Consider the following 24,080-nt stretch of genomic DNA (forward strand, 5'->3'; position numbering starts at 1 on the left):
AGATGGGAAACTATTGTTATCAATAATGATAAACCACCAGGTATATAGACAACCTAGATGGGAAACTATTGTTATCAATAATGATAAGCCACCAGGTATAGACAACCTTGATGGGAAACTAATGTTATCAATAATGATAAACCACCAGGTATAGACGACCTTGATGGGAAACTAATGTTATCCATCAATAATGATAAGCCACCAGGTATAGACGACCTTGATGGGAAACTAATGTTATCAATAATGATAAACCACCAGGTATAGACAACCTTGATGGGAAACTAATGTTATCCATCAATAATGATAAGCCACCAGGTATAGACAACCTACTATTGTTATCCATCAATAATGATAAGCCACCAGGTATAGACAACCTACTATTGTTATCCATCAATAATGATAAACCACCAGGTATAGACAACCTCGATGGGAAACTAATGTTATCAATAATGATAAACCACCAGGTATAGACAACCTTGATGGGAAACTAATGTTATCCATCAATAATGATAAGCCACCAGGTATAGACAACCTACTATTGTTATCCATCAATAATGATAAGCCACCAGGTATAGACAACCTACTATTGTTATCCATCAATAATGATAAGCCACCAGGTATAGACAACCTACTATTGTTATCCATCAATAATGATAAACCACCAGGTATAGACAACCTTGATGGGAAACTAATGTTATCAATAATGATACGCCACCAGGTATAGACAACCTTGATGGGAAACTAATGTTATCAATAATGATAAACCACCAGGTATAGACAACCTTGATGGGAAACTAATGTTATCAATAATGATACGCCACCAGGTATAGACAACCTTGATGGGAAACTAATGTTATCAATAATGATACGCCACCAGGTATAGACAACCTTGATGGGAAACTAATGTTATCAATAATGATACGCCACCAGGTATAGACAACCTTGATGGGAAACTAATGTTATCCATCAATAATGATAAACCACCAGGTATAGACAACCTTGATGGGAAACTAATGTTATCCATCAATAATGATAAACCACCAGGTATAGACAACCTAGATGGGAAACCATTGAGAACGGTAGCAGACTGTATTGCCCCTATTTGCTATATCTTTAACCAAAGCCTAAATGGGTGTGTGTCCACAGTCGTGGAAGGAAGCTAAAGTAATTCCACTGCCTAAAAATAGTAAAGCACCCTTTGCTCTAACAGCTGCCCAATCAGTTTTTAGTAAACTGATAGATAGGATTGTGCTTGACCAAATACAATGCTATTTTTCAGAGAACAAGTTAGCTAATTACTTTCAGCATGCATATAGAGAAGGGAACTGTACAACACTGACTCAGATGACTGATGATTGGTTCAAATAAATGCATCATATGATATTTGTAGCTGTATTGTTAGATTTTAGTGCTGCTTTGATGTTATTGATCATAAATTGTTACTGAAGAAACTCACTTGCTGTGGCTTTACATCACCTGCTAACACATGGTTGGAGAGTTATTTATCCAATAGAACGCAGAGAGGGTTCTTCAATGGTAGCTTCCCTAACATCAGATATGTACATTGCTGTGTCCCTCAGACCTTGGGTGTTACTCTTCTCTATTTTGTACAAATAATTTGTCACTGGTCTTACATGAAGCTAGAATGATTATGCATGCGGACTACACGTCAGCACCCAAAGCCAGTGAGTTCACTGAAATTAGAAATAATGAGTTCCAGTCAGTATCAGAATGGATGATTCATAATAAACTGGTCTTAAATACATCTAAACCTAGGTATAACATTGGATGGTCAAGTGTCATGGGCAAGTCATATTGACAAAGTTGTTGTGAAGATGGGGAGGTGTATGTCTGTTCTAAAACGATGACACAAAAATCAACTGTACTAGTTGTTCAGGAACTGGTCTTGTCCCATCTTGATTACTGTCTGGTAATATGGCCACGGTGTCACGGTCGTTGTAATGAGTAGACCAATGCGCAGCGTGAGTAGAGTTCCACATATTTTTAATAAACGAACAAAACAAGAACGCATAAACGATACGTGAAGCTACTGGTGCACAGAGGCAACTATCCGTAGACAAGATCCCACAAACACAAATGAGGAAATGGCTACCTAAATATGATCCCCAATCAGAGACAACGATAAACAGCTGTCTCTGATTGGGAACCATATCAGGCCAACCTAGACATACCAAAACCTAGATGACCCACCCTAGTCACTATCACGCCCCAACCAACATAGAGAATAAACAGCTTACTATGGTCAGGGCACGACACAAGGGCAGCAAAGAAAGACCGCGCAAAGCTGCAGCTGTCTCAAAACAGAGCAGCATGCCTTTAACTGCACATGCCAAACTAACATCAACAACATGCATGCCAGTCTTTCCTGGTTGAGGATTGACAAGATATTAACTGCTTCTCCTAGTTTGTATGATACATATTTTTGTGACAAAAATTCCAGTGTCTGCATAATCAAAGAACACTAAACTCAGACACCCATATATACCCCACAAGACATGCCACCAGGGGTCTCTTCAGACACCCATATATACCCCACAAGACATGCCACCAGGGGTCTCTTCAGACACCTATACATACCCCACAAGACATGCCGCCAGGGGTCTCTTCAGACACCCATATATATCCCACAAGACATGCCACCAGGGGTCTCTTCAGACACCTATACATACCCCATAAGACATGCCACCAGGGGTCTCTTCAAACACCTATACATACCCCACAAGACATGCCACCAGGGGTCTCTTCACAGTCCCCAAGTCTGAAACTAATTCACGGAAATGCACAGTTTTATACAGAGTAATGATCGCATGGACATCTCCAATTACCCAAGCAAACAGCTAAATCACCTTTAAAAACAACTCATCGAACATGACACAGACACACACATTATTTTTGTATTGTCTTTTTTTTTTTTTTTTTTTACATTGTTTGTATATCATGTATTTTACATTTCTGTGACTGTCCTTGTCTATCAATGTATCAGTGTTTTGTTACTTGTCATGTTCTGTGTTTAATTGTGGACCCCGGGAAGAGTAGCTGCTGCTTCTGCAAAAGCTAATGGGGATACTAATAAACAAATAAAGTACTCTTTAAAGGTCTATACAAACATAGACTGACCAACAAAAAAAGTATAAAATATAAATAAAAACATACACAGGCACGCAGTACAAACACACGCACACACACCCTGCAAAGACAAATAGAAAATGCTGCGTCACTTCTCAAAGAAAACACACTCCATTAAATATTCAGTGAAGTAAAGCCTTTCTCTAAATCTGACTCAGAGTTACAAAAACACACACAGATAGGAGAAGTAGTTCTGGAAACCTAAACATATCCCGGTGTTAGCGTAGCCACTCAGCTACCCACAGCACGCCCCTCAACACTCATCTGTCTGTTAACACTGGGGGCCGAGCTGCGCACTGGGCCCCTCGCTGCCGCTGTACACGGGGGGCTGTGTGTGTGTGTGTGTGTGTGTGTGTGTGTGTGTGTGTGTGTGTGTGTGTGTGTGTGTGTGTGTGTGTGTGTGAGAGTCACAGTGCAGCTGTCATAACCGGCGTAACATAAGCCCTTATTAGACTCCATTAGCCGTCAGTGAAACTAATAAGAGATTGTCAAATACACCCAAACATTCACACTACTCACACTGACAGGAGAGAGAGACAGAGAGAGACACAGAGAGAGAGAGACAGAGAGAGACACAGAGAGAGAGAGACAGAGAGAGACACAGAGAGAGAGACAGAGAGAGAGAGACAGAGACAGAGAGAGACACAGAGAGAGAGAGACAGAGAGAGACACAGAGAGAGAGAGACAGAGAGAGACACAGAGAGAGAGACAGAGAGAGAGAGAGAGACAGAGAGACAGAGACAGAGAGAAAGCGCGACAGAGACACCAAGAGACCCAGAGACCGAGTGAGGAGGAAAAGTTGCCTCACACTACGATTTGTCTCTTTCTTTCACTTGGAAAGTGTCTTCTCTCTTTCTTACCCTTGACACCAGAACTTGACCTGGGAGATTACCTTTGATTTTTAATTCAACATGACTCATTCATCCTTCCACTCACTCATCCATAGAATAGTGAATGCACAGAGAGTGGATCAATATCTTCACACAGCGATCAACACAGAAAACATTCCCATATGAAAAGAGAGAAGAGGAGTAGATGGTCTCTTGACTTTCTGAGCTGTAGTAATTTCTCTGGGCACAGTGCTCCCATTGGAACCAAAAGTTCCCCTTACACACACCATCTTATCATATCACCAAATCTTTGCACACAATATCATATAACATAATCTTGTCCAGGCCTATTTCCCAGCCCTCCGCCCATGTCAAAAAAAACACCCAAAACACCAGCCCAGATCCCTATCATGTCCCAGCCCTCAGCAGCACACACCCTTTCCTCTGATATCCCCCTCTCTCCATGGCCTCCAACAGCAGACATACACACAGAGAACTGGTCCTTCCTCCATCCTGATGAGGTGAGAGAGGAGGAGCTCACAGATATAACTACTGTAAGCTGGGCCCTCTACCATACACACAGAACTTCTCACCCAACCCTCATACACACACATACTGGGTTTCTAGTGGTTAGAGCAAAGGCCAGAGATGGCCGACAGATATGAGGTGTGTGTATCTGTGTAATAGATCAGAACTTTACCACAACTGAAACCGTGCTTTCAAAACGTTACAAGGTACTGTGTACACTCAGAGCCAATGTTGAGTATCGACTAGGAATGTATATTTCAGCGATGGAGAGGTAGGGAGGTGAAAGGGAGATAAAATAAGAAATAAAGAGAAATAAAAATAAGTACAGTATGACTGTCTTACCTTGGCAGGAGCTCCCTCTCTCCTCATAGCCGACGTTACACAGACACTTCCCTATGGGCACTAGCCACTCTCCCTCTGTGCTACAGTACATACGTGGTGGCTCCTGCTCCTTTGAGTGATTGACACACGAGCCCTTCACCTCCACCAATGAATGAGAGTCCATGGGCACCGTGTCAGGGAATGAGGCCAGGTTCCTAACGATGAACGGGCACATCTTAAAGTACACCCTGACTGACACCAGGGCCACACACGCCCCCACGTCCTGGAACGCCAGGTAGAAGCCCTTCTTGGTAACAGGCCCCACCTCCCGGACCTCCGTGTTGAGTTTCAGAATGCGGTCCCCCAGGTCCATTTGAGTGAAGCTCTCGTCTGCAGCAATGGTGTCGATCTTGGAGAACTGGTGTTCTCTGAAGCGGCTGCCCTGGTCCTCATCCGTCTCCAGGTACAGCAGGTTGAAGGTCTCCTTGCACGTCCCCAGGACCAGGGGGATGGAGTTACAGTCTCTCAGGGTGAACTTTAGCTCCACGTAGATCTTCTTGGCCGACTGGCGGGGGATCCAGTTGGTCCTCAGCCAGTTGTTCTGACTGTACTCCATCACGTTACACACCTGGAAGGTCCTGATGGGAGTGTAGTGCTCGTCAACTCCGCTGATCTCCTCCCACTGAGAAGAGAGAGATGGAGAGAGGGAGGAAAGAAAGGAGGAGAGAGATAGAATGTCATTCCAATTCTTTATTCTAAACACACCAGGATAATCATACATCATGTAGTTTAGTCGCCCAGCGGTTCAACTTTGAATCAAAGATGTGATGAATAGGGAAACACTTGAACGATGGTTATTATTGTGGCTAAAGTGACACTTATTAAATTGCATGGCTTTAAATGACATTATTCTCCATCAGTCATGAGTAGCTGAATGAATGAGTCTCTCCTACACACAGAGGTCTGCTCTGGGTAAGTGGAACTTCATTTTAATGATGATCAGAGTGTGTTTTCTATTACAATAATAGTGATTTACTTGGCAACCAACAGCATTCATAATTTCTCTTATTTTAACCGTCCCCCATTTCTCTTGCTCTGTCAACATCATCCTTTCTCCACACTCCCTCTCTCTCTCTGATTGCAGCTGTTGAAGCCAGGTATTCTTCTCACACACATCTTCTACATATGGAAGTCTCTTTCCAGCATTAGAGGGGATTCTTTGTCGTCCTTCCACAGACTTTTAGCAAGGGTACGAACAAGGGCACGAACAAACCTCTCTCTCTCTCTCACTTTGAAAGGAGATGGGAACAGGGTTTATACTATTACGAGTTCATGTGTCTTCATGTAGAGCGATATGATGCACATTGAAATATATCAAATGTAATTGTTAGTGCTGGGTCTTTCCACTAATGCTGTCTTTGTATAAGTTCTCTGTGATCCACAAACACTGGAAGAGGATCCCCCACACACACAGGCTTGCCAGCGCGGTTAGAGAGGGGCAGTGGAAGCAGAGGTTAGAAATGAAACCCAGGTGTGAGCTCAGAGTAACTGAGATATGCAGTGTGTGTGTGTGTGTGTGTGTGTGTGTGTGTGTGTGTGTGTGTGTGTGTGTGTGTGTGTGTGTGTGCGTGCGTGCGTGCGTGCGTGCGTGTGTGCATGCGTGCGTGCGTGCGTGCGTGGGTGTGCACGCGTGCGTGTGTGCGTGCGTGCCTGCGTGTGTGTGTGTGTGTGTGCGTGCGTGCATGCGTGCATGTGTGTGCGTGCGTTTGTACCATCCCATTCCAGAGAGTTACTGTGCTTTAAACCACTGCTGCCAAAACAAATGAAAGTTATTCTACGATGTGCAGACCATCCCCTGCCATACATGACATCATTATGACAAACTTCACCCTTCCCTCGCTCCTTTCCACTATTCCTTTCTCCTCTTTACTTTCTCCCTCTCTTTCTGCATGTCTTTGAAATGAGAGACATCATCTCTCAACTGTACAGCCTCTCGATCCTCTCTAGTTGTGATGATGACATTGGGCTTGTATAACTATCTCTTTACAGCACTGAGAGGGGATAGAGAGAGGGGGGTTAGAGAAAGGGGGAAAGAGGAGAGAGAGAAATGAAACGGTTGAACCAGCAGTTGGCAAAGCCCTAACACGACTCCCCAGTGTGCACTGGCTATGAAGGCAGGCCAACAAGCATGCTCACACACACACACAAGCTGCCAGCTAGCTGAGTCTCTGGCAGCGGGGTAGTGAGAGAGGAGAGCTGGTGTTTCAGAGAGAGAGATATGTAATAACCTTATAATCCTTCTCCTGATCACGTTACAGTGGAATTACATTAGTTAGAAAAGACTGACATTTCTACAGCCCTGTGGTAGTATCATATACATGACCCCTGTGATTTAGCCTTCACAGACACACACTCACAACACACACACACACGTACAAGTGTATCCACTCTCACACACAAGTTTCTCAGTTTCCATACTCGTCCTCTTAATTGAAATGCCTGTGAGGTCAGAATTACAGTGACTAGGTTTCCATTATTAAAGGGAGAGAGTGGGAGGAGGGAAAGAGAGACAAAAGGTCAGAGAGAAAGAGTATGTGTGCTCCAGAGAGAAACACACACAGAGGGAGAAAGTGACAGAGTGACAGACAGAATGTATTCTATCAGGCCAGTGTTAGGCAGTAGTAGGGGCCTAAAAGTAGCAACACCACTTTTCTATATGTCAGGACAACTCTCTCACACTAACTGATATAACAACAACATTCAGACCCTACCCCTGAACTCTGACCCCTGTCCCCAGGTCACGGGGGTCCACCTAATGATCAGACACTCTGACCAAGAAGCGGGCTTCCCAGGCCACTTCAAAGGCCTGAGGGACACAGCTTCAGTCCAATGACACATTTAATTTAGTTGTTTCCTTGTTTTCAACCATCTAAGGTATTTTCTGAACATAAAATTGAAACAATGGATATTATTTACAGTTTGAATCAATGTATTCAGGGCTTAGAAATGTAATGGAGCCGGACTCCTGATATGGATGGCTGTGACCCAACAGAGAAGGACAGTGGTGAAACCTGAAGCTTCATTGATCTGACTAATGTCCAATAAGGAGTCCGGTTCAGCTGCTTGATTGAGACAAGTCATTTCTTTATTTATTTTTCACTCTTAATTCTCTCCATTCCCACAGTGTGGTAGTAACCAGAGAACCAAGTGCAGAGCAGCTTTAGTTTCCTGATCTGGGTCAACCATGACAGAACTCAGAAGACTTTCATCACAGTTTGGACCAGAGAAAAACCATAACACTACCTACCACCACCCACCCCCCCCACCCCCCTTTACACCCCCCTACAGTCCCCCTCTATAGCAGGCCCTCTCCAGGCCTCACCATGTGCTAATCTCTCGTTTATGGACAGGCTTTTCTCTTCTCTCCCAGTGCAGCTGGGGCCTCTCACTCAGTCAGTCAGTCAGTCAGTCAGTCAGTCAGTTTGTATTTGGGGGAATATGGTGCTATGGTGACTAAATGAGTTTGGGTATTACAATACATGGAGACTGAGGAGTAGTGGACTCTGGCCAAAAGAGCTGTGCCATTAGGCTCTGGACTGGAGAGCAGTAATGTAGTGTGTCTCTCTGGGATTGGATGAGGCGATGCCAAGAGAGCATAGTGTGTACATGTTTTTGCAGGCCCAGACCTCAGGCTCCCAGCACCATATATAGTTTCTCATTAGACCAGACATGATATTCATTGGGAGATAAGTTCCTCCTCTGGTTCCTCAGACAATGTGGAATATATCTGTAAATTGGTGGGGGTAAACTGTTAGGGATTTCTCCTTCCAAAGATGTGAAACATAGGCCTGCTGAGGGCCCCATGATGATGAGGTCGTCCACATCTTAATCTACAATGAGTCATCAAGAACTCCTAATCGACACCAGAGTGATCGTGACACACACCCCAGGGCTATGGCTGAATTAGAATGAGGCTAGGGTGCACAGTGGGGTTGGGGTGCTGTTTGTGCTGTAACACCAGAGCATTTTGTGCCGTAACACCAGGTAGCACTTTGCTTACAGACCAGGGGCCCATCTGTCACCGTCAATATGTATTGTGTGTGTGTGTGTGTGTGTGTGTGTGTGTGTGTGTGTGTGTGTGTGTGTGTGTGTGTGTGTGTGTGTGTGTGTGTGTGTGTGTGTGTGTGGCCCCATGCCACCACATTTTGAGAAATCATTTCAGAGGGACTGGCTCTCAGGACAGAATGCTTATCAGCCGCCGTCAGCCAACGACATGAGTAATTACCCATGATTCACCTTGAGGACTTGATCATCAGCACTCTCTCTCTCCCCCTCTCTCTTCATTCAGCGCTCTCTCTCCACCTTCCTCTTCATCCAGCACACTCTCCTTCCCCCTCTCTTTCTCTTCATCCCCCTCTCTCTGACCGTTCAAGACCACAGCAGGCAGTGGTTTCTGCAGGGTTATTCAGTAGTGTATCTACGTACCGTACCTTAGTTCAACCCACTCACTGTATTTTCAATCTGTTCTGAATCTTTCAACTTTACATAGAGGAATTCCCACTCTCAAAGGTTATGTCAATTACCCAAACCTGGCCTCAAACCCAGTCCAAAATAAGCAGGAAACATTAAAAGTCAGTGTTCTGTAAGTGTGTTTGGTTCAACCTTACAAAATAACCTCTAGGTTTTATAGTGACGGTAGTTAATATATAGCTGGTGGAAACCAGGGCTGGCAGCTCTATAGAACAAATGAGAGGATTACCTTCAGCTCCAGCCAGCCAACACTTAATAAAGTTCAGAGGAGAAATTGGCTGCTGCAGCCCACGAGGCCAGTACGGTAACGGGTAGACAAATAAACACAGTAGACCAACACACAGAACCGCACACACACACATACGCAGACTTAGACCGTGGCATTGGTAGAGACACAGGAAAAAGTAGGTAGAATAGGGAAGGGAAGGAAGTCATGCAGTTTTGTGTTTTGATTGTGTTGTTGTACTACTGAGTTATTAATGTTTGATCTCTGTGTTGTAATACTAGGTTAGTAAGGTTTGATCTCTGTGTTGTAATACTAGGTTAGTAAGGTTTGATCTCTGTGTTGTAATACTGAGTTATTAATGTTTGATCTCTGTGTTGTAATACTAGGTTAGTAAGGTTTGATCTCTGTGTTGTAATACTAGGTTAGTAAGGTTTGATCTCTGTGTTGTAATACTAGGTTAGTAAGGTTTGATATCTGTGTTGTAATACTAGGTTAGTAAGGTTTGATCTCTGTGTTGTAATACTAGGTTAGTAAGGTTTGATCTCTGTGTTGTAATACTAGGTTAGTAAGGTTTGATCTCTGTGTTGTAATACTAGGTTAGTAAGGTTTGATCTCTGTGTTGTAATACTAGGTTAGTAAGGTTTGATCTCTGTGTTGTAATACTAGGTTAGTAAGGTTTGATATCTGTGTTGTAATACTAGGTTAGTAAGGTTTGATATCTGTGTTGTAATCCTAGGTTAGTAAGGTTTGATATCTGTGTTGTAATACTAGGTTAGTAAGGTTTGATATCTGTGTTGTAATACTAGGTTAGTAAGGTTTGATATCTGTGTTGTAATACTAGGTTAGTAAGGTTTGACATTGTTTTGTAATACTAGGTTAGTAAGGGTTGATCTCTGTGTTGTAATACTAGGTTAGTAAGGTTTGATCTCTGTGTTGTAATACTAGGTTAGTAAGGTTTGATCTCTGTGTTGTAATACTAGGTTAGTAAGGTTTGATCTCTGTGTTGTAATACTAGGTTAGTAAGGTTTGATCTCTGTGTTGTAATACTAGGTTAGTAAAGGTTGATCTCTGTGTTGTAATACTAGGTTAGTAAGGTTTGATCTCTGTGTTGTAATACTAGGTTAGTAAGGTTTGATCTCTGTGTTGTAATACTAGGTTAGTAAGGTTTGATCTCTGTGTTGTAATACTAGGTTAGTAAGGGTTGATCTCTGTGTTGAAATACTAGGTTAGTAAGGTTTGATCTTTGTGTTGTAATACTAGGTTAGTAAGGTTTGATCTCTGTGTTGTAATACTAGGTTAGTAAGGTTTGATATCTGTGTTGTAATACTAGGTTAGTAAGGTTTGATCTCTGTGTTGTAATACTAGGTTAGTAAGGTTTGATATCTGTGTTGTAATACTAGGTTAGTAAGGTTTGATCTTTGTATAACATATATGTTATATATACATATTTAACCATATTACAAGCTGATCCTCCTCCTCTTTAACAAGACAAATAAACACAATCTGTCTCCCCATCCACACATATGGTGAGCCTATCACATACTTAGCCTATGGATAGGTTAATCCCACTTGATTTAGCTCATAGGATTACAGAAAATAAGATGAGCTTGTATTGTTTGTTCAAAATGTCCTTAGCACCATTAAAACCTACAAATCTGCTGACAGGACAGAATGCTGACAGACAGGATAGAATGTAAAGACGTGTGTAAACCATGAGACATGTATCTACTACTCACCCCGTGTGATGGGTAGGATATCCATCCCAGCTCCCCCTGGCTGGCTTTGGAGTCCAACAGGTTCACTGTAGAGAGGAGGAGAATAACAACAGGGATGGGTGTCGGGAAGTGACTATGGGAAAGCAGGTAGTCCTGGCACCACTGTGGACATTTTGAATCGCTATCCTTCTGATGACTAATTAGCCTCATCCTCCTTTCTCTCTAAACCTGGCCTTGGGACCTCCAGTCAAGAGCCATTACCAGGATAGTATTTACCCAGCTGCTCAATTCTCAGGACTCCTTAGAACACATAGACACACACACCAGGCCTGTTTCCCTCTGAGGACTTCCTAGAGCTAACCAAAACAGAGACAGCCTGCTGCACTGTCCTCCAAAGCAAGAGATGTTCTGGTCTGTGGCGACCTGGAAGGCTGTTGAGTCACTGCTACAGCTGTGTGAACTGTCCCTCCTCTGAGTTGTATAGTACTGATACACATGTACTGTAGGGTCAGGAAACCACATATGCTGTTACCAATCTTTGGATCTACAATCCCTGTCAACCTGTAACTCTCATGTCCTAAGCTTTACAATGGCATCTTTAGGTTTTCAGATAAATCATGGGCCCTGCCTGACTGGACATATGTACAACATTCATTACTACACTGTAAATATGGAAATTATTATATTATTTCACAAATTTTAGCTTTCAATTAATTCTTTAGTTGTTAATTAATTTAAACTTTTGTCTAACGGTCATCGAGAGCTATGGTTAGATTGTGTGATCTGAATGGTGTGAGTGTTATCAGACATACACTACATGACCAAAAGTGTGTGGACACCTGCTCGACAAACATCTCATTCAAAAATCATGGGCATTGATATGGAGTTGGTCCCCCCTTAGCTGCTGTAACAGACTCCACTCTTCTAGGAAGGAGAGTCCACTAGATGTTGGAACATTGTTGCGGGGACTTGCTTCCATTCAGCCACAAGAGCATTAGTGAGGTCGGGCACTGATGTTTGTCGATTAGGCCTGGCTCGCTGTCAGCGTTCCACTTCATCCCAAAGGTGTTCCATTGGGTTGAGGTCAGGACTATGTACAGGCCAGACAAGCTCTTCCACAATGATCTCGACAAACCATTTCCGTATGGACCTCACTTTGTGCATGGGGGCATTGTCATGCTGAAACAGGCCTAGCCCGAACCATGAAAAACAGACGGAGAATTATTCCTCCTCCACCAAACTTTATTTTTGTGTGTGTTATCTTTATGTATCTTTTTTTTATTCAGGACCCACTCAGGAGCTCAACTTTACAGTTGGCACTATGCATTGGGGCAGGTAGTGTTCTCCTGGCATCCGTCAAACACAGATTTGTCCGTCGGACTGCCAGATTGTGTAGTGTAATTGATCACTCAAGAGAACGTATTTCACCTGCTCCAGAGTTTAATGGTGGAGAGCTTTACACCACTCTAGCCGACAGTTGGCATTTTGCATTGTGATCTTAGGCTTGTGTGAGACTGCCTGGCCATGGAAGCCCATTTCATGAAGCTCCCGACAAACAGTGTTTATGCTAACGTTGCTTCCAGAGGCAGTTTGGAACTCAGTAGTGATTGTTGCAACCGAGGACATAAGATTTTTATGCGCTTCAGCACTCGTCAGTCCCGTTCTGTGAGCTTGTGTGACCTACCACTTCGCATTTCAGCCGTTGTTGCTCCTAAACATTTCCACTTCACAATAACAGCACTTACGGTTGACAAGGGCAGCTCTAGCAGGGCAGAAATTTGACAAACTGACTTGTTGGAAAAGTGGCATCCTATGACGATGCCATGTTGAAAGTCACTGAGCTCTTCAGTAAGGAACATTCTAATGCCAATGTTTGTCTATGGAGATTGCATGGCTGTATGCTCGACTTTATGCACCTGTCAGTAACAGGTGTGGCTGAAATAGAAGGGGTGTCCAAAACGTTTGTATATATAGTGTAGGTGGACCTATGTTGGCGAATACAGCACGGCTTGGAATGCTGCTCTTCCAATCAGCATCCAGAATCCAACAACTCGTTTTATAATTACTAAGACAGAACAGTATGATAAGAGCTGTGACACAGGGCCTCTGGTGGGCTGCAGTGCCGCTGGTGCAACAACAAAGCAGGGAAAAAGCTCATTTAATCTTGATTCAATCTTCCTTCAAGATCTGTGTTTTCAAGGGAGGCTGGGATCAGATATCCTGACTAACAAGTGTTTGAGAGGAGAGTGAAGATCTGTGTCAGTCTCTATGGCAGGGTTCCTCAACTGGCTGCCCGCAGGTGGTTTTATTTGGCCCCCCAGAAAATGTTTTACAAACATTGTTGGACATAAAAACACCAGGAATTCTGCTCAAAATTATACTAATTTTGGAAATCTGTTCCCAGGTATTCCTGCGCATAACAGAGAGACACATCTGATTGTATACAAATATAAGCAAGGTTTGAAATGATTATGTTTTAGTCAAACATTATATCTGTTTGGGCATCTTGAGGTCTACAAATGAATTAGAATTCTGTTCCAGCCCTCGACCATCCACTCAAGAAGAAAATCAGCTGAAGCTAGATTATGCTCCCTGCTCTATGAGGAGTTCTGAACATGCTCCCAATTGGTTAGGTATCTTAAGGTTAGGTATTAACGCTATATTGATTTGCTACCTCCCTTTCCTGTTTGCATAGGATCGAGGACAGTACGGAGTGGAGAAGAGAGAGTATAGGAGGGGAGAGGAAAATAAAGATTATTAGCACATTCCAGACTGAAGCCAACAAAATTGAGGCTCACCTAAATTCTAGCCAAACAGGGTCCGCACGCACACACAAACTCCTATTAAAGCTAATAAAGCTATCTGCTGCTGTCAGATTATAGCAGTGCAGCATCCAGCTCCATTGGTTCCAATTTACATTTCTCAACGAGCCAGGCCCCATCTCAAATTGAGCCAAGCGAGGGAATTTGAGAGCAGAAAATTAGATGGCTCTATCTGAAGCTGCCTCTCCAGCTGCATGGGCCGGAAATCACCACCAAAGTTCCACACACTCACACAAAGATCCACATGCACACAAACACACACACACAAATACATGCCCAGACACTCACACAGAACACTCACACAGAACACTCACACAGAACACTCACACAGACACTCTCTCGTCAGTGTGACTACCCAGTCAGTCGGCCGTAGTGTGTTTCAGAAAGCACAGACTTTTTATGATAACTAACAGTAAAGAACAGTATTAATAGCAGTCTTCTGAGTAGACTACTGCTGGTCTCTGGTCTGGGAGCAAACAACATGGGAACAGTCAGGTGAGTGAATACGGGAAAGACAGAGGCAGAGTAACAACACCGGCCTAATAGTTCCATCTGATGTAGAGAATTCGCTTTTATTGAAGATTTCAGCTCTGCAGCAAAGTGTACACAGGGTTGTAGGCAGACAGGATGCACAGTGAGCAGTGTCTGCAGGAACACATCAATATGATATAGAAATCAGTCTGCCCAGACTGCCACAGAATGTAGGGAACACGCCTGTTATGACTGCCGGTTATGTATGTGTGTAAGGGTCTGCAGTAGTCTGTCTGCAGCCAGGCACATCTGCAGGTTGTGACTGTGTGTTCAGGGTGAAATGTTCTCCTCCCATCATGAATTATTCACACCGAGTGTCCTGTGTCTGATGCTGCTGCTGGTTCCCCTCTCACAGCTCACGCATGCAACTAGCTCACAGTCTCACGTCAGAATTAAACGTTCAAATTCGAAGTTGTTCCAAACGTCAAATGTTGAAGTGTTTAAGGTTAAATTTAGGGATTAACTCCAAAATCGTAAGGTTAGGTATTAACTCTGAACAGTAAAGATAAGGGTTAAGGTTTGTGATAGGCTTAAAACGACTTTCTATGGCTGGATTTGAACATGCAACATTTGGCACCAGAGGCAACAATGAGCGCTGTCCTGTCTCGACTTCCTCATGCATGGGATAGAAGCCGAATACTGACTTGTATCACGTGTGACGTGGCTGCATAGACGCACGTACACACAGTCTGTGTCTCTAATAAACCCATACATTGTGAGATATTGGATAACCTATAAACACCGCCTATACATCACTTCCACCACTTTACACTGCTATACCTACAAGTTGACTCATAACCCACAGTCCCCGCGGTTATATCCGCAGGGTCATTAAATATCGGGGCAGACAGGTTAGGGTCATTAAATATTGTGTGGCTGAAGGGCGTAAAGAGCAACAATACCTTTAAAAAAGTAATGCATATATAATTATCGTGCGATTTAGGCTTCATTTAGGTTTTTCTTTTAGGCTATCTGATATTAGCGCATAAGCCTAAACTTTAGGGCTTAACTGTAGCTCGCCAAATAGCCTACACAGCCAATCGCCAAATAATGCTTTGGGGAGCTAGCAGAAAAAAATGTACATACATTTCATTAAATAAGACAAAAGCTGCAGAAGGAGAGTTGAAAATAAAGAGAAGGGAGGGCCAGAAAAGTCATGTTTGCAAAAGATTTGGTGAAGTGGTAAAATATGATCCTATCAGTGCCGGCTATGTTATGTGTGATGTTTGTGAGGCGCTATGCAAAATCGACAGTCACAAGAAGGGACTTCAAATAGGACTATGATATGTCAAAGGAACTGTAGCCTACTGTTTAGATAGGTTAAATGGAAACTGAAATCTGGACACTGACGATAGGTCTATAACCTCTCACATAGCCTTAATAATAACTCCTGTAGAATTAAGCATTTATTGCAGTAAAATTATACACCAAAATAAGGCAACAATTGGACTTGGGAACAGGAGTGGAGAAATAGTATTTCTTTCTGCATCTTGAGATAATTAAATGCTCAGTTAGATACCATCTGTAGAGGTGCGGTCTTAATCATAAAAGCATCATGAAAGCTGAAAGTATTTCAACAAATTAAAATATGCATCGAAGCCGAACTGAAATCTTATCAGAAACACGTTGGGTCGCTTACAACCGGTCAAACTGATGTCATTTGGACATTTTGCACATGAAATCTTTCTTTTTTTTGCGTTATTGTATTTTTCCCTCAGAAAAAACTTTACCGATGTCAACTAGAATGAAACATTCATTCTATCGACCTATTCCATTATTCTGTTGAGCAAAGGTGTATTTAGTCTTCTAGGGCAACATATGACAAAGGAGAAGATACATGTATCAAACTACAGACAAGTTGACTAACAAATAGCCTACCAAAATGTCGGAAATTATAAGCAGAAACATTCACAGAAAAATTCTGCACCCCTGTCAAAAAATAATTGTTATGCCGTCATTGACTGTAGCCTATATAGCATATAGCGTATTTACTATATTTTCGGGTAAGGGTTGGCTGCGGACCTCAGATTTTCACTTTATCACATTAAGTCGGGCGGATGCGGATGGGTTATTAGCAATTGCGGGCGGATGCGGGTGAACAAACAGCTGATCCGCGCACCACTAACCTAAAGGCCTCCCATCCAGCAGATAGGTATACCACACACACACACACACACACACACACACACACACACACACACACACACACACACACACACACACACACACACACACACACACACACACACAGAGAGAGAGAGAGAGAGAGTGAGATATAGCACTATTTTTTAAAGCGGGAGCATGTGTAAGCACATTTCCAGAAAGGTACCATCGCTCACAAACCTCTGGTCCTCCCAGCGGGGCTACTGCCCCGGCCTCTCCGGGCAAGGCCTCCCTGCCACCGGCTAAAAATACCACCGCCTCCCGGCGCCCTGGCAGGGAGAGAAACTACCGCGCGTCACGCAGCCAGACTCACCACTGCCGCCTTATTCACACACGCACGCGCTCCCGCAAACTTAGGCTACACTTAGGCCTACCAAGACTTTATCTCATTTTATGCTGCACACTCACTGCTCAAAGATAACTTACACTGAGAAAATACACTGATCCGTTGGTGCAAGAATCCCTCTTCAAATCAAGCCAATACGCCTGCCTACAATATCACATACATTCTGGCCAAATTATCCCCCAAAAATGAACAATCCTAAAAGTGGCCATATTACTTTCTACTAGACGAATTGCAATACGAGACACAGTGTCGTAGGTCATCAAAGTTCCCCCATAACTATGGCTTTAGACAAGCACTGCTGAAATGGCAGAAACATGTATTTGCTTCTGTAAATATGAGTGTGTATAGCAGGTAGCCTGCCCAGATAGGAGAGGAGATATTAAATAAGTCACTGCTATAACTCTGTGTTGTGGATTACAGGGACATACTGTATTACGGTAGGGAGTGTATCCATTGTCCTGCTACTAGCCTTAACGAATAGCATGTGGTCCTATACACATTTGATCAAAGTCATAGCCTATTGAAAACATTAATATATGGACATGGTGATACAATTCAGTATATAGGTCGCACCATTTTCACATCATTTTTTTCTCTGAACTGCCAATAATTCAATTTGAATTATGGGTCTATATAGGCAGGCCCAAGTTAAGGGGTATTTCAAAATTCGTTGTTCTATATTTTGGTTGATTTTATTTTTGTTTTTTAAAGAAAAACTACCATTACCTTATGTGGAAGGTGGAAAAAAATGCGTCACCATGTTTTGGTCCATGACCGAATTGTCTGACCTCGCAGTAGGCCTCTGCCCTAGCACACTACCAATCTAGCGTTCATATGGCTTTTAAAATAGTACAATATCCTGCTAAAACTTGAACAATATATTTATCTGCAAGAGCAATATATTTTTCTTATGTCAGTTCAAATTGGTTTTAAGTGCAATGGGTTTTGAAGATCTCACGAGGACCTGATGAAACAGCCTCAGATAAAACAATAATAATGGGCGGTATAATGATGTGGGGAAAAATATAGCATCGAAGTACTGAGAACAACTTTTCTAAACGTGTCTAGTGTTGCAATAGGCATACGATAATTCAAACGAAAACAATAAAAACAATATAGGCATAAGTAAATAAATAAATTAACATTTATAAAGTTGAAGGCCTGGTGGGGAAACATCAGATCCCTAAAATCTATTTTAACATTAAAATGCTGATCATGCGTAAGGCGAAGCCTGTGCGTGATGTTGAAACTGTACCTTGCCGAAGTTGTTGAAAGATTTATTCTTTCATCAAATAAACACAAGAGGAGCTAGAAGTTTGCAAAAAAAACAACAATATATGTTGGCTAATTATTAAGAGTATTGTCATCATCATGATCATTAGGCCTATAATTAATGATAATGATGAATAGCCTGATATTATTGTGTAATTATAGTTAATATAATTAACCTAATGAACCTCTAAATTTTGAGAGGAAGCATAAAAGGTGACATAATCCTAGTCCTCATGCAATAGTTAAGTTTTACATTTCTAAAACGTCCATATTTTCCCCCGCCTTACAACAGGACTATATCACCTGCTTCACAGATTATTCTGAACCTTCACACACACACACACACACACACACACGCACGGTCAGGTTGTCCTAAAGCTATCTTATATCACAGTCTATTATTTTAGGGTATGGGCTTTATATAATGCAGCCCAATGAGCCATGCGAGTCGTGGTTCCGTTAAACCCCAAAATAGGGCGTTACGGATTGAACAGTGGTTGGACTGTATTACTAATGTCGATTTACGACTTTGTATGCTCTGAAATGATAGATATGATATTTGGCAACAAAATGCAGTAAATATTTCCAATAGGACGTTATTTTATTTAACTAGGCAAGTCAGTTAAGAACAAATTCTTATTTACAATAACGGCCTATACCGGCCAAACCCTAACCCGGACGACGTAGGGTCAATTGTAGATGCATAGCCTATAAACTTAACCTAAATTTTGCGGGAAAAGCTATATAGGCATATCAAATAAGATACTTTTATATAGCCAAGGCCCCATTTTTTGTTCTGCGCTCATAAAAGTAAATACACCAGATATCCATGGTCCATGTTCTTTGAATTTTAAAATTAACGGAGAAAATGTGGCTTTGTGCTAAAAGTTTTCTTTATGAAAGGGATTTATGCAGTGTAGCCTGTAAAGGAAGGGAGGGGGTTCTGACTTAACCGGGCCCCGATGACACGGTGCCTCGAGCACAAAAACAGCATCAAACAGGGAGACGATTCCTCTCTTCCCTCTTCCTCCGCAGAGTGTGCATTTTCTGTTTCTGATAGAAGTATTTTTGATACTTCTATTATTACAGATAGGCTAGAGCGTGTGAGGCTTCACGGAGAGAACGGCTCGATACTGACACTCTCTGGTAGACAGACCGGGTGTTTCGGGTGGCCATACATTGCACGAAAGCAGACTTTTATAAACAATAAGCTACAGGCTACGAAAATAATGGAAAATTAACAACGGATATATAGCCCATTGTTATTTGATTATTCTACCACCACAGGAGATAATAATAACTTCATGACCAATAAATAAGTGCATAGCCTACATAGCCCTAAACAATAATTAGGCTAACAAAAATAGAACGACTAGGCCTATATTTGACTTGACTATACTGTGTATGTCGACGTCTGGCCTGCCGAGATCGAGCTGTGTGGGCTACTGGAAGTAGTGAGGTGAATAAAAGTGTCAAACAGTAAAAGCAGCCAAAAAGCATGTGCTGTAGAATCGAAAATATCAAAGATGAAATAATCCCCTCAAAATGTCAGACGTTTCTAAAAAACAAAACACATAAATTGTGTCCGGCCAATCCCAACATGCTGCCCAGAGACCCATAAACTTAATTAGGCCTACATCAAATCGAAAAACAAAAGTAACTTCATAATCTCCAAGCTTGGTTTATTAACCGTTTATATAGCCTATGAGTTAGACTACAATATAGGTCTAAAGATGAGACAAGGCGATACGATAAAGCGCCTCTACCCAGCAGTTTACATGCATGGAGGAATGACTGGTTTGTAGCAATAGTAAATCCTTCCCGTTACAATACATTGATCAGGTTAAAGAGCTATGATGTGGATTGAAATCTAGGCATTTGCATTGCCCAAAGACAAAGTTGTGTTATGTGGCCTTAACTTTGACCTCTCGCGCTGGCCCATAGGCCTAATCTGTCTAACCTTTGAGCGTTATTCGTTGTTCATTTTGATACCATTTTCTCAGGCCATTTTTTTTATATTCAAGCGTTGTCCTTTCCTACAAGAAAAACACAAAAGTGATACTGTAGTCGCCTATGGTATAGGCTTTGTGCTGTAGACAATATGTCCACCCTGTTGCAACAAAGAATAGGCCTATGGGGAAATGCTGTCTAGTCGATCGCATGTTTTCAGTTGTGTGCCTTCAAGGTCTTAGGCTATTTATTCACTTAAATTGTTTATAGGCCTATATGTTTACAGTTTAATTATGTTACAATTCATCAGGGAAAATATATTCTATAACATGTTCTCAAATTGGAATTATAATGCCTATAACTAATGCGAAGCCTATTACCATGTAAAAACAAGTCAATAATAGCATGACAATAAATAGCTTCATTTTACTGAGCTCACTCTTGATTAGTATTTGGCTTTGTCTCACTATTGACCGTGAAGTAGGCTACAGGAATTTCTCAATGTGCAATTACCTGAGGAGCTTTGCCATTTGAAACTATAGGCCAATCATTTCATAACTGGACCATGTGTGTGCATGCGTGTGTGCGGCGCGAAAATAAACAACCCATCGAGAGTGCATGCGTCGGCGGCGCGATAATAAACAACCCGTCGAGAGCGGCCTATTCAAGGAAAAGTAGCCAATGGATTAGTTAAGCGATGGAAATGTCGAGTGGAAGAGTCCTTGCGTACAGCGCGCTATGGGATATCAATCAGGAGAGTGTGCGTGTTCCTTCGAGCACGTCTCCACAAAGTGGGGCATATTTATATAATCCAATAAACTATCCGTGTGAATGAATACTAATTCATGTGAATAGGCTGCATTTTCTAAATACACATCTATTTAGGCTAATGTGTGATCCGCTTGGGTTAAGAGGAGCGGAGGTTCACTGCCTGCCTCTGGTTCTTTAGTGTGCACTACAGCGCTTGAACTGCCTGCTTCTACTCGGTGTTGTTGTCTTGGGACAATAGCCTACATGGGGATCTGTGAGTTATAATACCAAACATATTAATGAACACTTCCGCATCCACGTTTCAAAATGTATTATTATCACTATTTAGAGAATAATGATGGAATACCAATCGTTAATTCCAACCAATATATGCACGGACACCCCACTGTTAAATGCCTAAAGCTGATTATCGTGATCCCCCATCCAATACCAGTTTCTATCGATTTACCAGCGGGCCAAAGCTCTTAATGAGAGTTTAAAACGCCACACGGAGCCTGTGCATCAATCCTTCTATTGCATTACATCCATCTTGGATCAAAACACAGACTGGCTTAAAATAATTACACGATCATTTAAAAATGTGCTAAAATTCCGCCATGACAATTTTTGGACATTATCGAATGGTCTATCATGCCATGTCCTGGCTGCCCCGTCCATCCACAGCATCAGTGCTGTTAGAACAACCTTAAATGTCTGGGGTCCAGACTGCAACACGAGCCGCTGCAGCCTACCACGCTCTCTCTCTCTCTCTCTGGGAGCGAACGCATAACCTATCTCCCCTCTCTAACATGGATCTTTACTCTTTCTCGTTTTATGTCAGACCCTCTCTCTCTCACTCTTACCTTCATTGGACGGGTGGATGATCAGAAGTGCTGGGCAAATAAACGACAAGATGAACAGAAAAATACAAAGTAGTAGTGGTTTCGCGCGCGGTTTGCAATCCATGACGGCAGGCAGTTCAGAGGGCAAGACAGCGCGAGGTACATAACTCCGTAAAGCATGCGCCACTGAATGATGTGAGCTCGCTCTCCTGTTCAGACAAGAGGCTCGCGTTCAACTCGGCTCCGGGGCTGATGTCAACTTTGACACCGAAGAATGAGGAGGAGTCTGCGCTCTCTCTGTCTTACTCTCTCACTCGCTCTACTGAACGGAGACTGGCTGGAGCGGGGGTTCTCGTTTTCTGCAGGGTCCTACAGAGCTAAATCGATTGGCAAAGAGACGCTCAAGTTCACAAGAGGTCAATTTCCCAACAGATGATCAGAAGTAGAAAGCAGCAGCATTCCCTCTCCAAGCACCCAGGACTCCTGCAGCATTCCTTCTCCAAGCATTAGCCCCAGGAGTCCTGCAGCATTCCTTCTCCAAGCATTAGCCTCAGCAATCCTGCAGCATTCCTTCTCCATGCATTAGCCCCGGGAGTCCTACAGCATTCCTTCTCCAAGGATTAGCCCCAGGAGTCCTGCAGTATTCCCTCTCCATGCATTAGTCCTAGCAGTCCTGCAGCATTCCTTCTCCAAGCATTAGCCCAGCAGACCTGCAGCATTCCTTCTCCAAGCATTAGCTCCAGGAGTCCAGCAGCATTCCTTCTCCAAGCATTAGCCCTAGCAGTCCTGCAGCATTCCTTCTCCAAGCATTAGCCCTAGCCGTCCTGCAGCATTCCTTCTCCGAGCATTAGCCCTAGCAGTCCTGCAGCATTCCTTCTCCGAGCATTAGCCCTAGCAGTCCTGCAGCATTCCTTCTCCAAGCATTAGCCCTAGCAGTCCTGCAGCATTCCTTCTCCAAGCATTAGCCCTAGCAATCCTGCAGCATTCCTTCTCCAAGCATTAGCCTCAGCAGTCCTGCAGCATTCCTTCTCCAGACATTAGCCCTAGCAGTCCTGCAGCATTCCCTCTCCAAGCATCGGCCCCAGCAAAACACACAGCTCCATTCTCAGACTTGACTGATTACAAATTGAATTAAAACATATTTATGTATTTATATATACACTCAAATTATAATACATATATTGCTTTTCATATTCTTAAGTCATAATGTTTCTGATAAACTCAAGTAAAAAATGAAGTAGGGTTTCCTTGTTCTGGCTATAACTAACACATGTGATTACTCTTAAAGCCTTAGTTGAGGAGTTGAATCAGGTAGTGCTGCATGGGCCTTTGAGTCTAGCCCTTCATGCACCCACTTGGGTTCCCAGGATAAGCAAGATTGGGAAACCATGAGTTAGTGAGGCTTTGTTGTCGTGGTGTAGCATGTCCTGCTTGCTGAGGCCCCTGACACACTGATCCACAGTGACAGGACTGCCCCTACCGCTGCCTGCTGTGACGTCACACACCGCGAGAACCCAGCCCAGGATAGCTGCAGGGTGGAGGGAGAGAGAGTGGTAGAGGGGGAGAAGAGAAAGACCGAATCACTGTTTCACAACCCAATCTCCAAATAAAACACCAAACCATGGCCTTACTGCAGCAACAGAATTACACCACGGCTTAATGTTTAAATTACGCCATGTGGTGTCATATCATAGCTGTCACAGAATTACGCCATGGATTGACGTTTTAATTACTCTATGGGGTGCCATATCTTAGCTGTCATAGAATTACGCCATGGATTGACGTTTTAATTACTCTATGGGGTGCCATATCTTAGCTGTCATAGAATTACGCCATGGCTTGACATTTTAATTGCGCTATGTGGTGCTGTATCTTAGCTGCCAGTCAAACTCTGTAAAAATGACACTAAAACTTAAGTTTAGGTATTAATTCTGAATGGTTAAGGTTTGGCTTAAAGGCTTAAAACAAAAAAAACGAGTGCCTAGTACTGGGAATGAACAGGACCCTCGGAGCCGGAGTCTGTGGATTAAAACCTACTAAACTCAGCAACAAAAGAAAGGTCCCTTTTTCAGGAACCTGTCTTTCAAAGATAATTCGTAAAAATCCT

At 42.8% G+C, this 24,080-nt stretch overlaps 1 protein-coding gene across 1 annotated transcript; it reads right to left on the bottom strand.

Annotated features, from left to right (window-relative positions):
- Positions 1-2,910: 2,910 nt before the first annotated feature.
- LOC149984681 (ephrin type-A receptor 3-like) lies at positions 2,911-22,228 on the bottom strand. Its single transcript, XM_090230721.1, has 3 exons — positions 21,995-22,228; positions 11,319-11,383; positions 2,911-5,508 (listed from the first exon to the last, which is right to left on the bottom strand). The coding sequence occupies exons 1-3, from the start codon at positions 22,095-22,097 to the stop codon at positions 4,705-4,707; spliced, it is 972 nt and encodes a 323-aa protein (XP_090086847.1). The 5' UTR covers positions 22,098-22,228; the 3' UTR covers positions 2,911-4,704.
- Positions 22,229-24,080: the final 1,852 nt, after the last annotated feature.

The sequence above is a fragment of the Oncorhynchus mykiss genome, chromosome 3 (genome assembly GCF_057628025.1).
Source record: "Oncorhynchus mykiss isolate SJ-2025 chromosome 3, ASM5762802v1, whole genome shotgun sequence".
Taxonomy (NCBI): domain Eukaryota; kingdom Metazoa; phylum Chordata; class Actinopteri; order Salmoniformes; family Salmonidae; genus Oncorhynchus; species Oncorhynchus mykiss.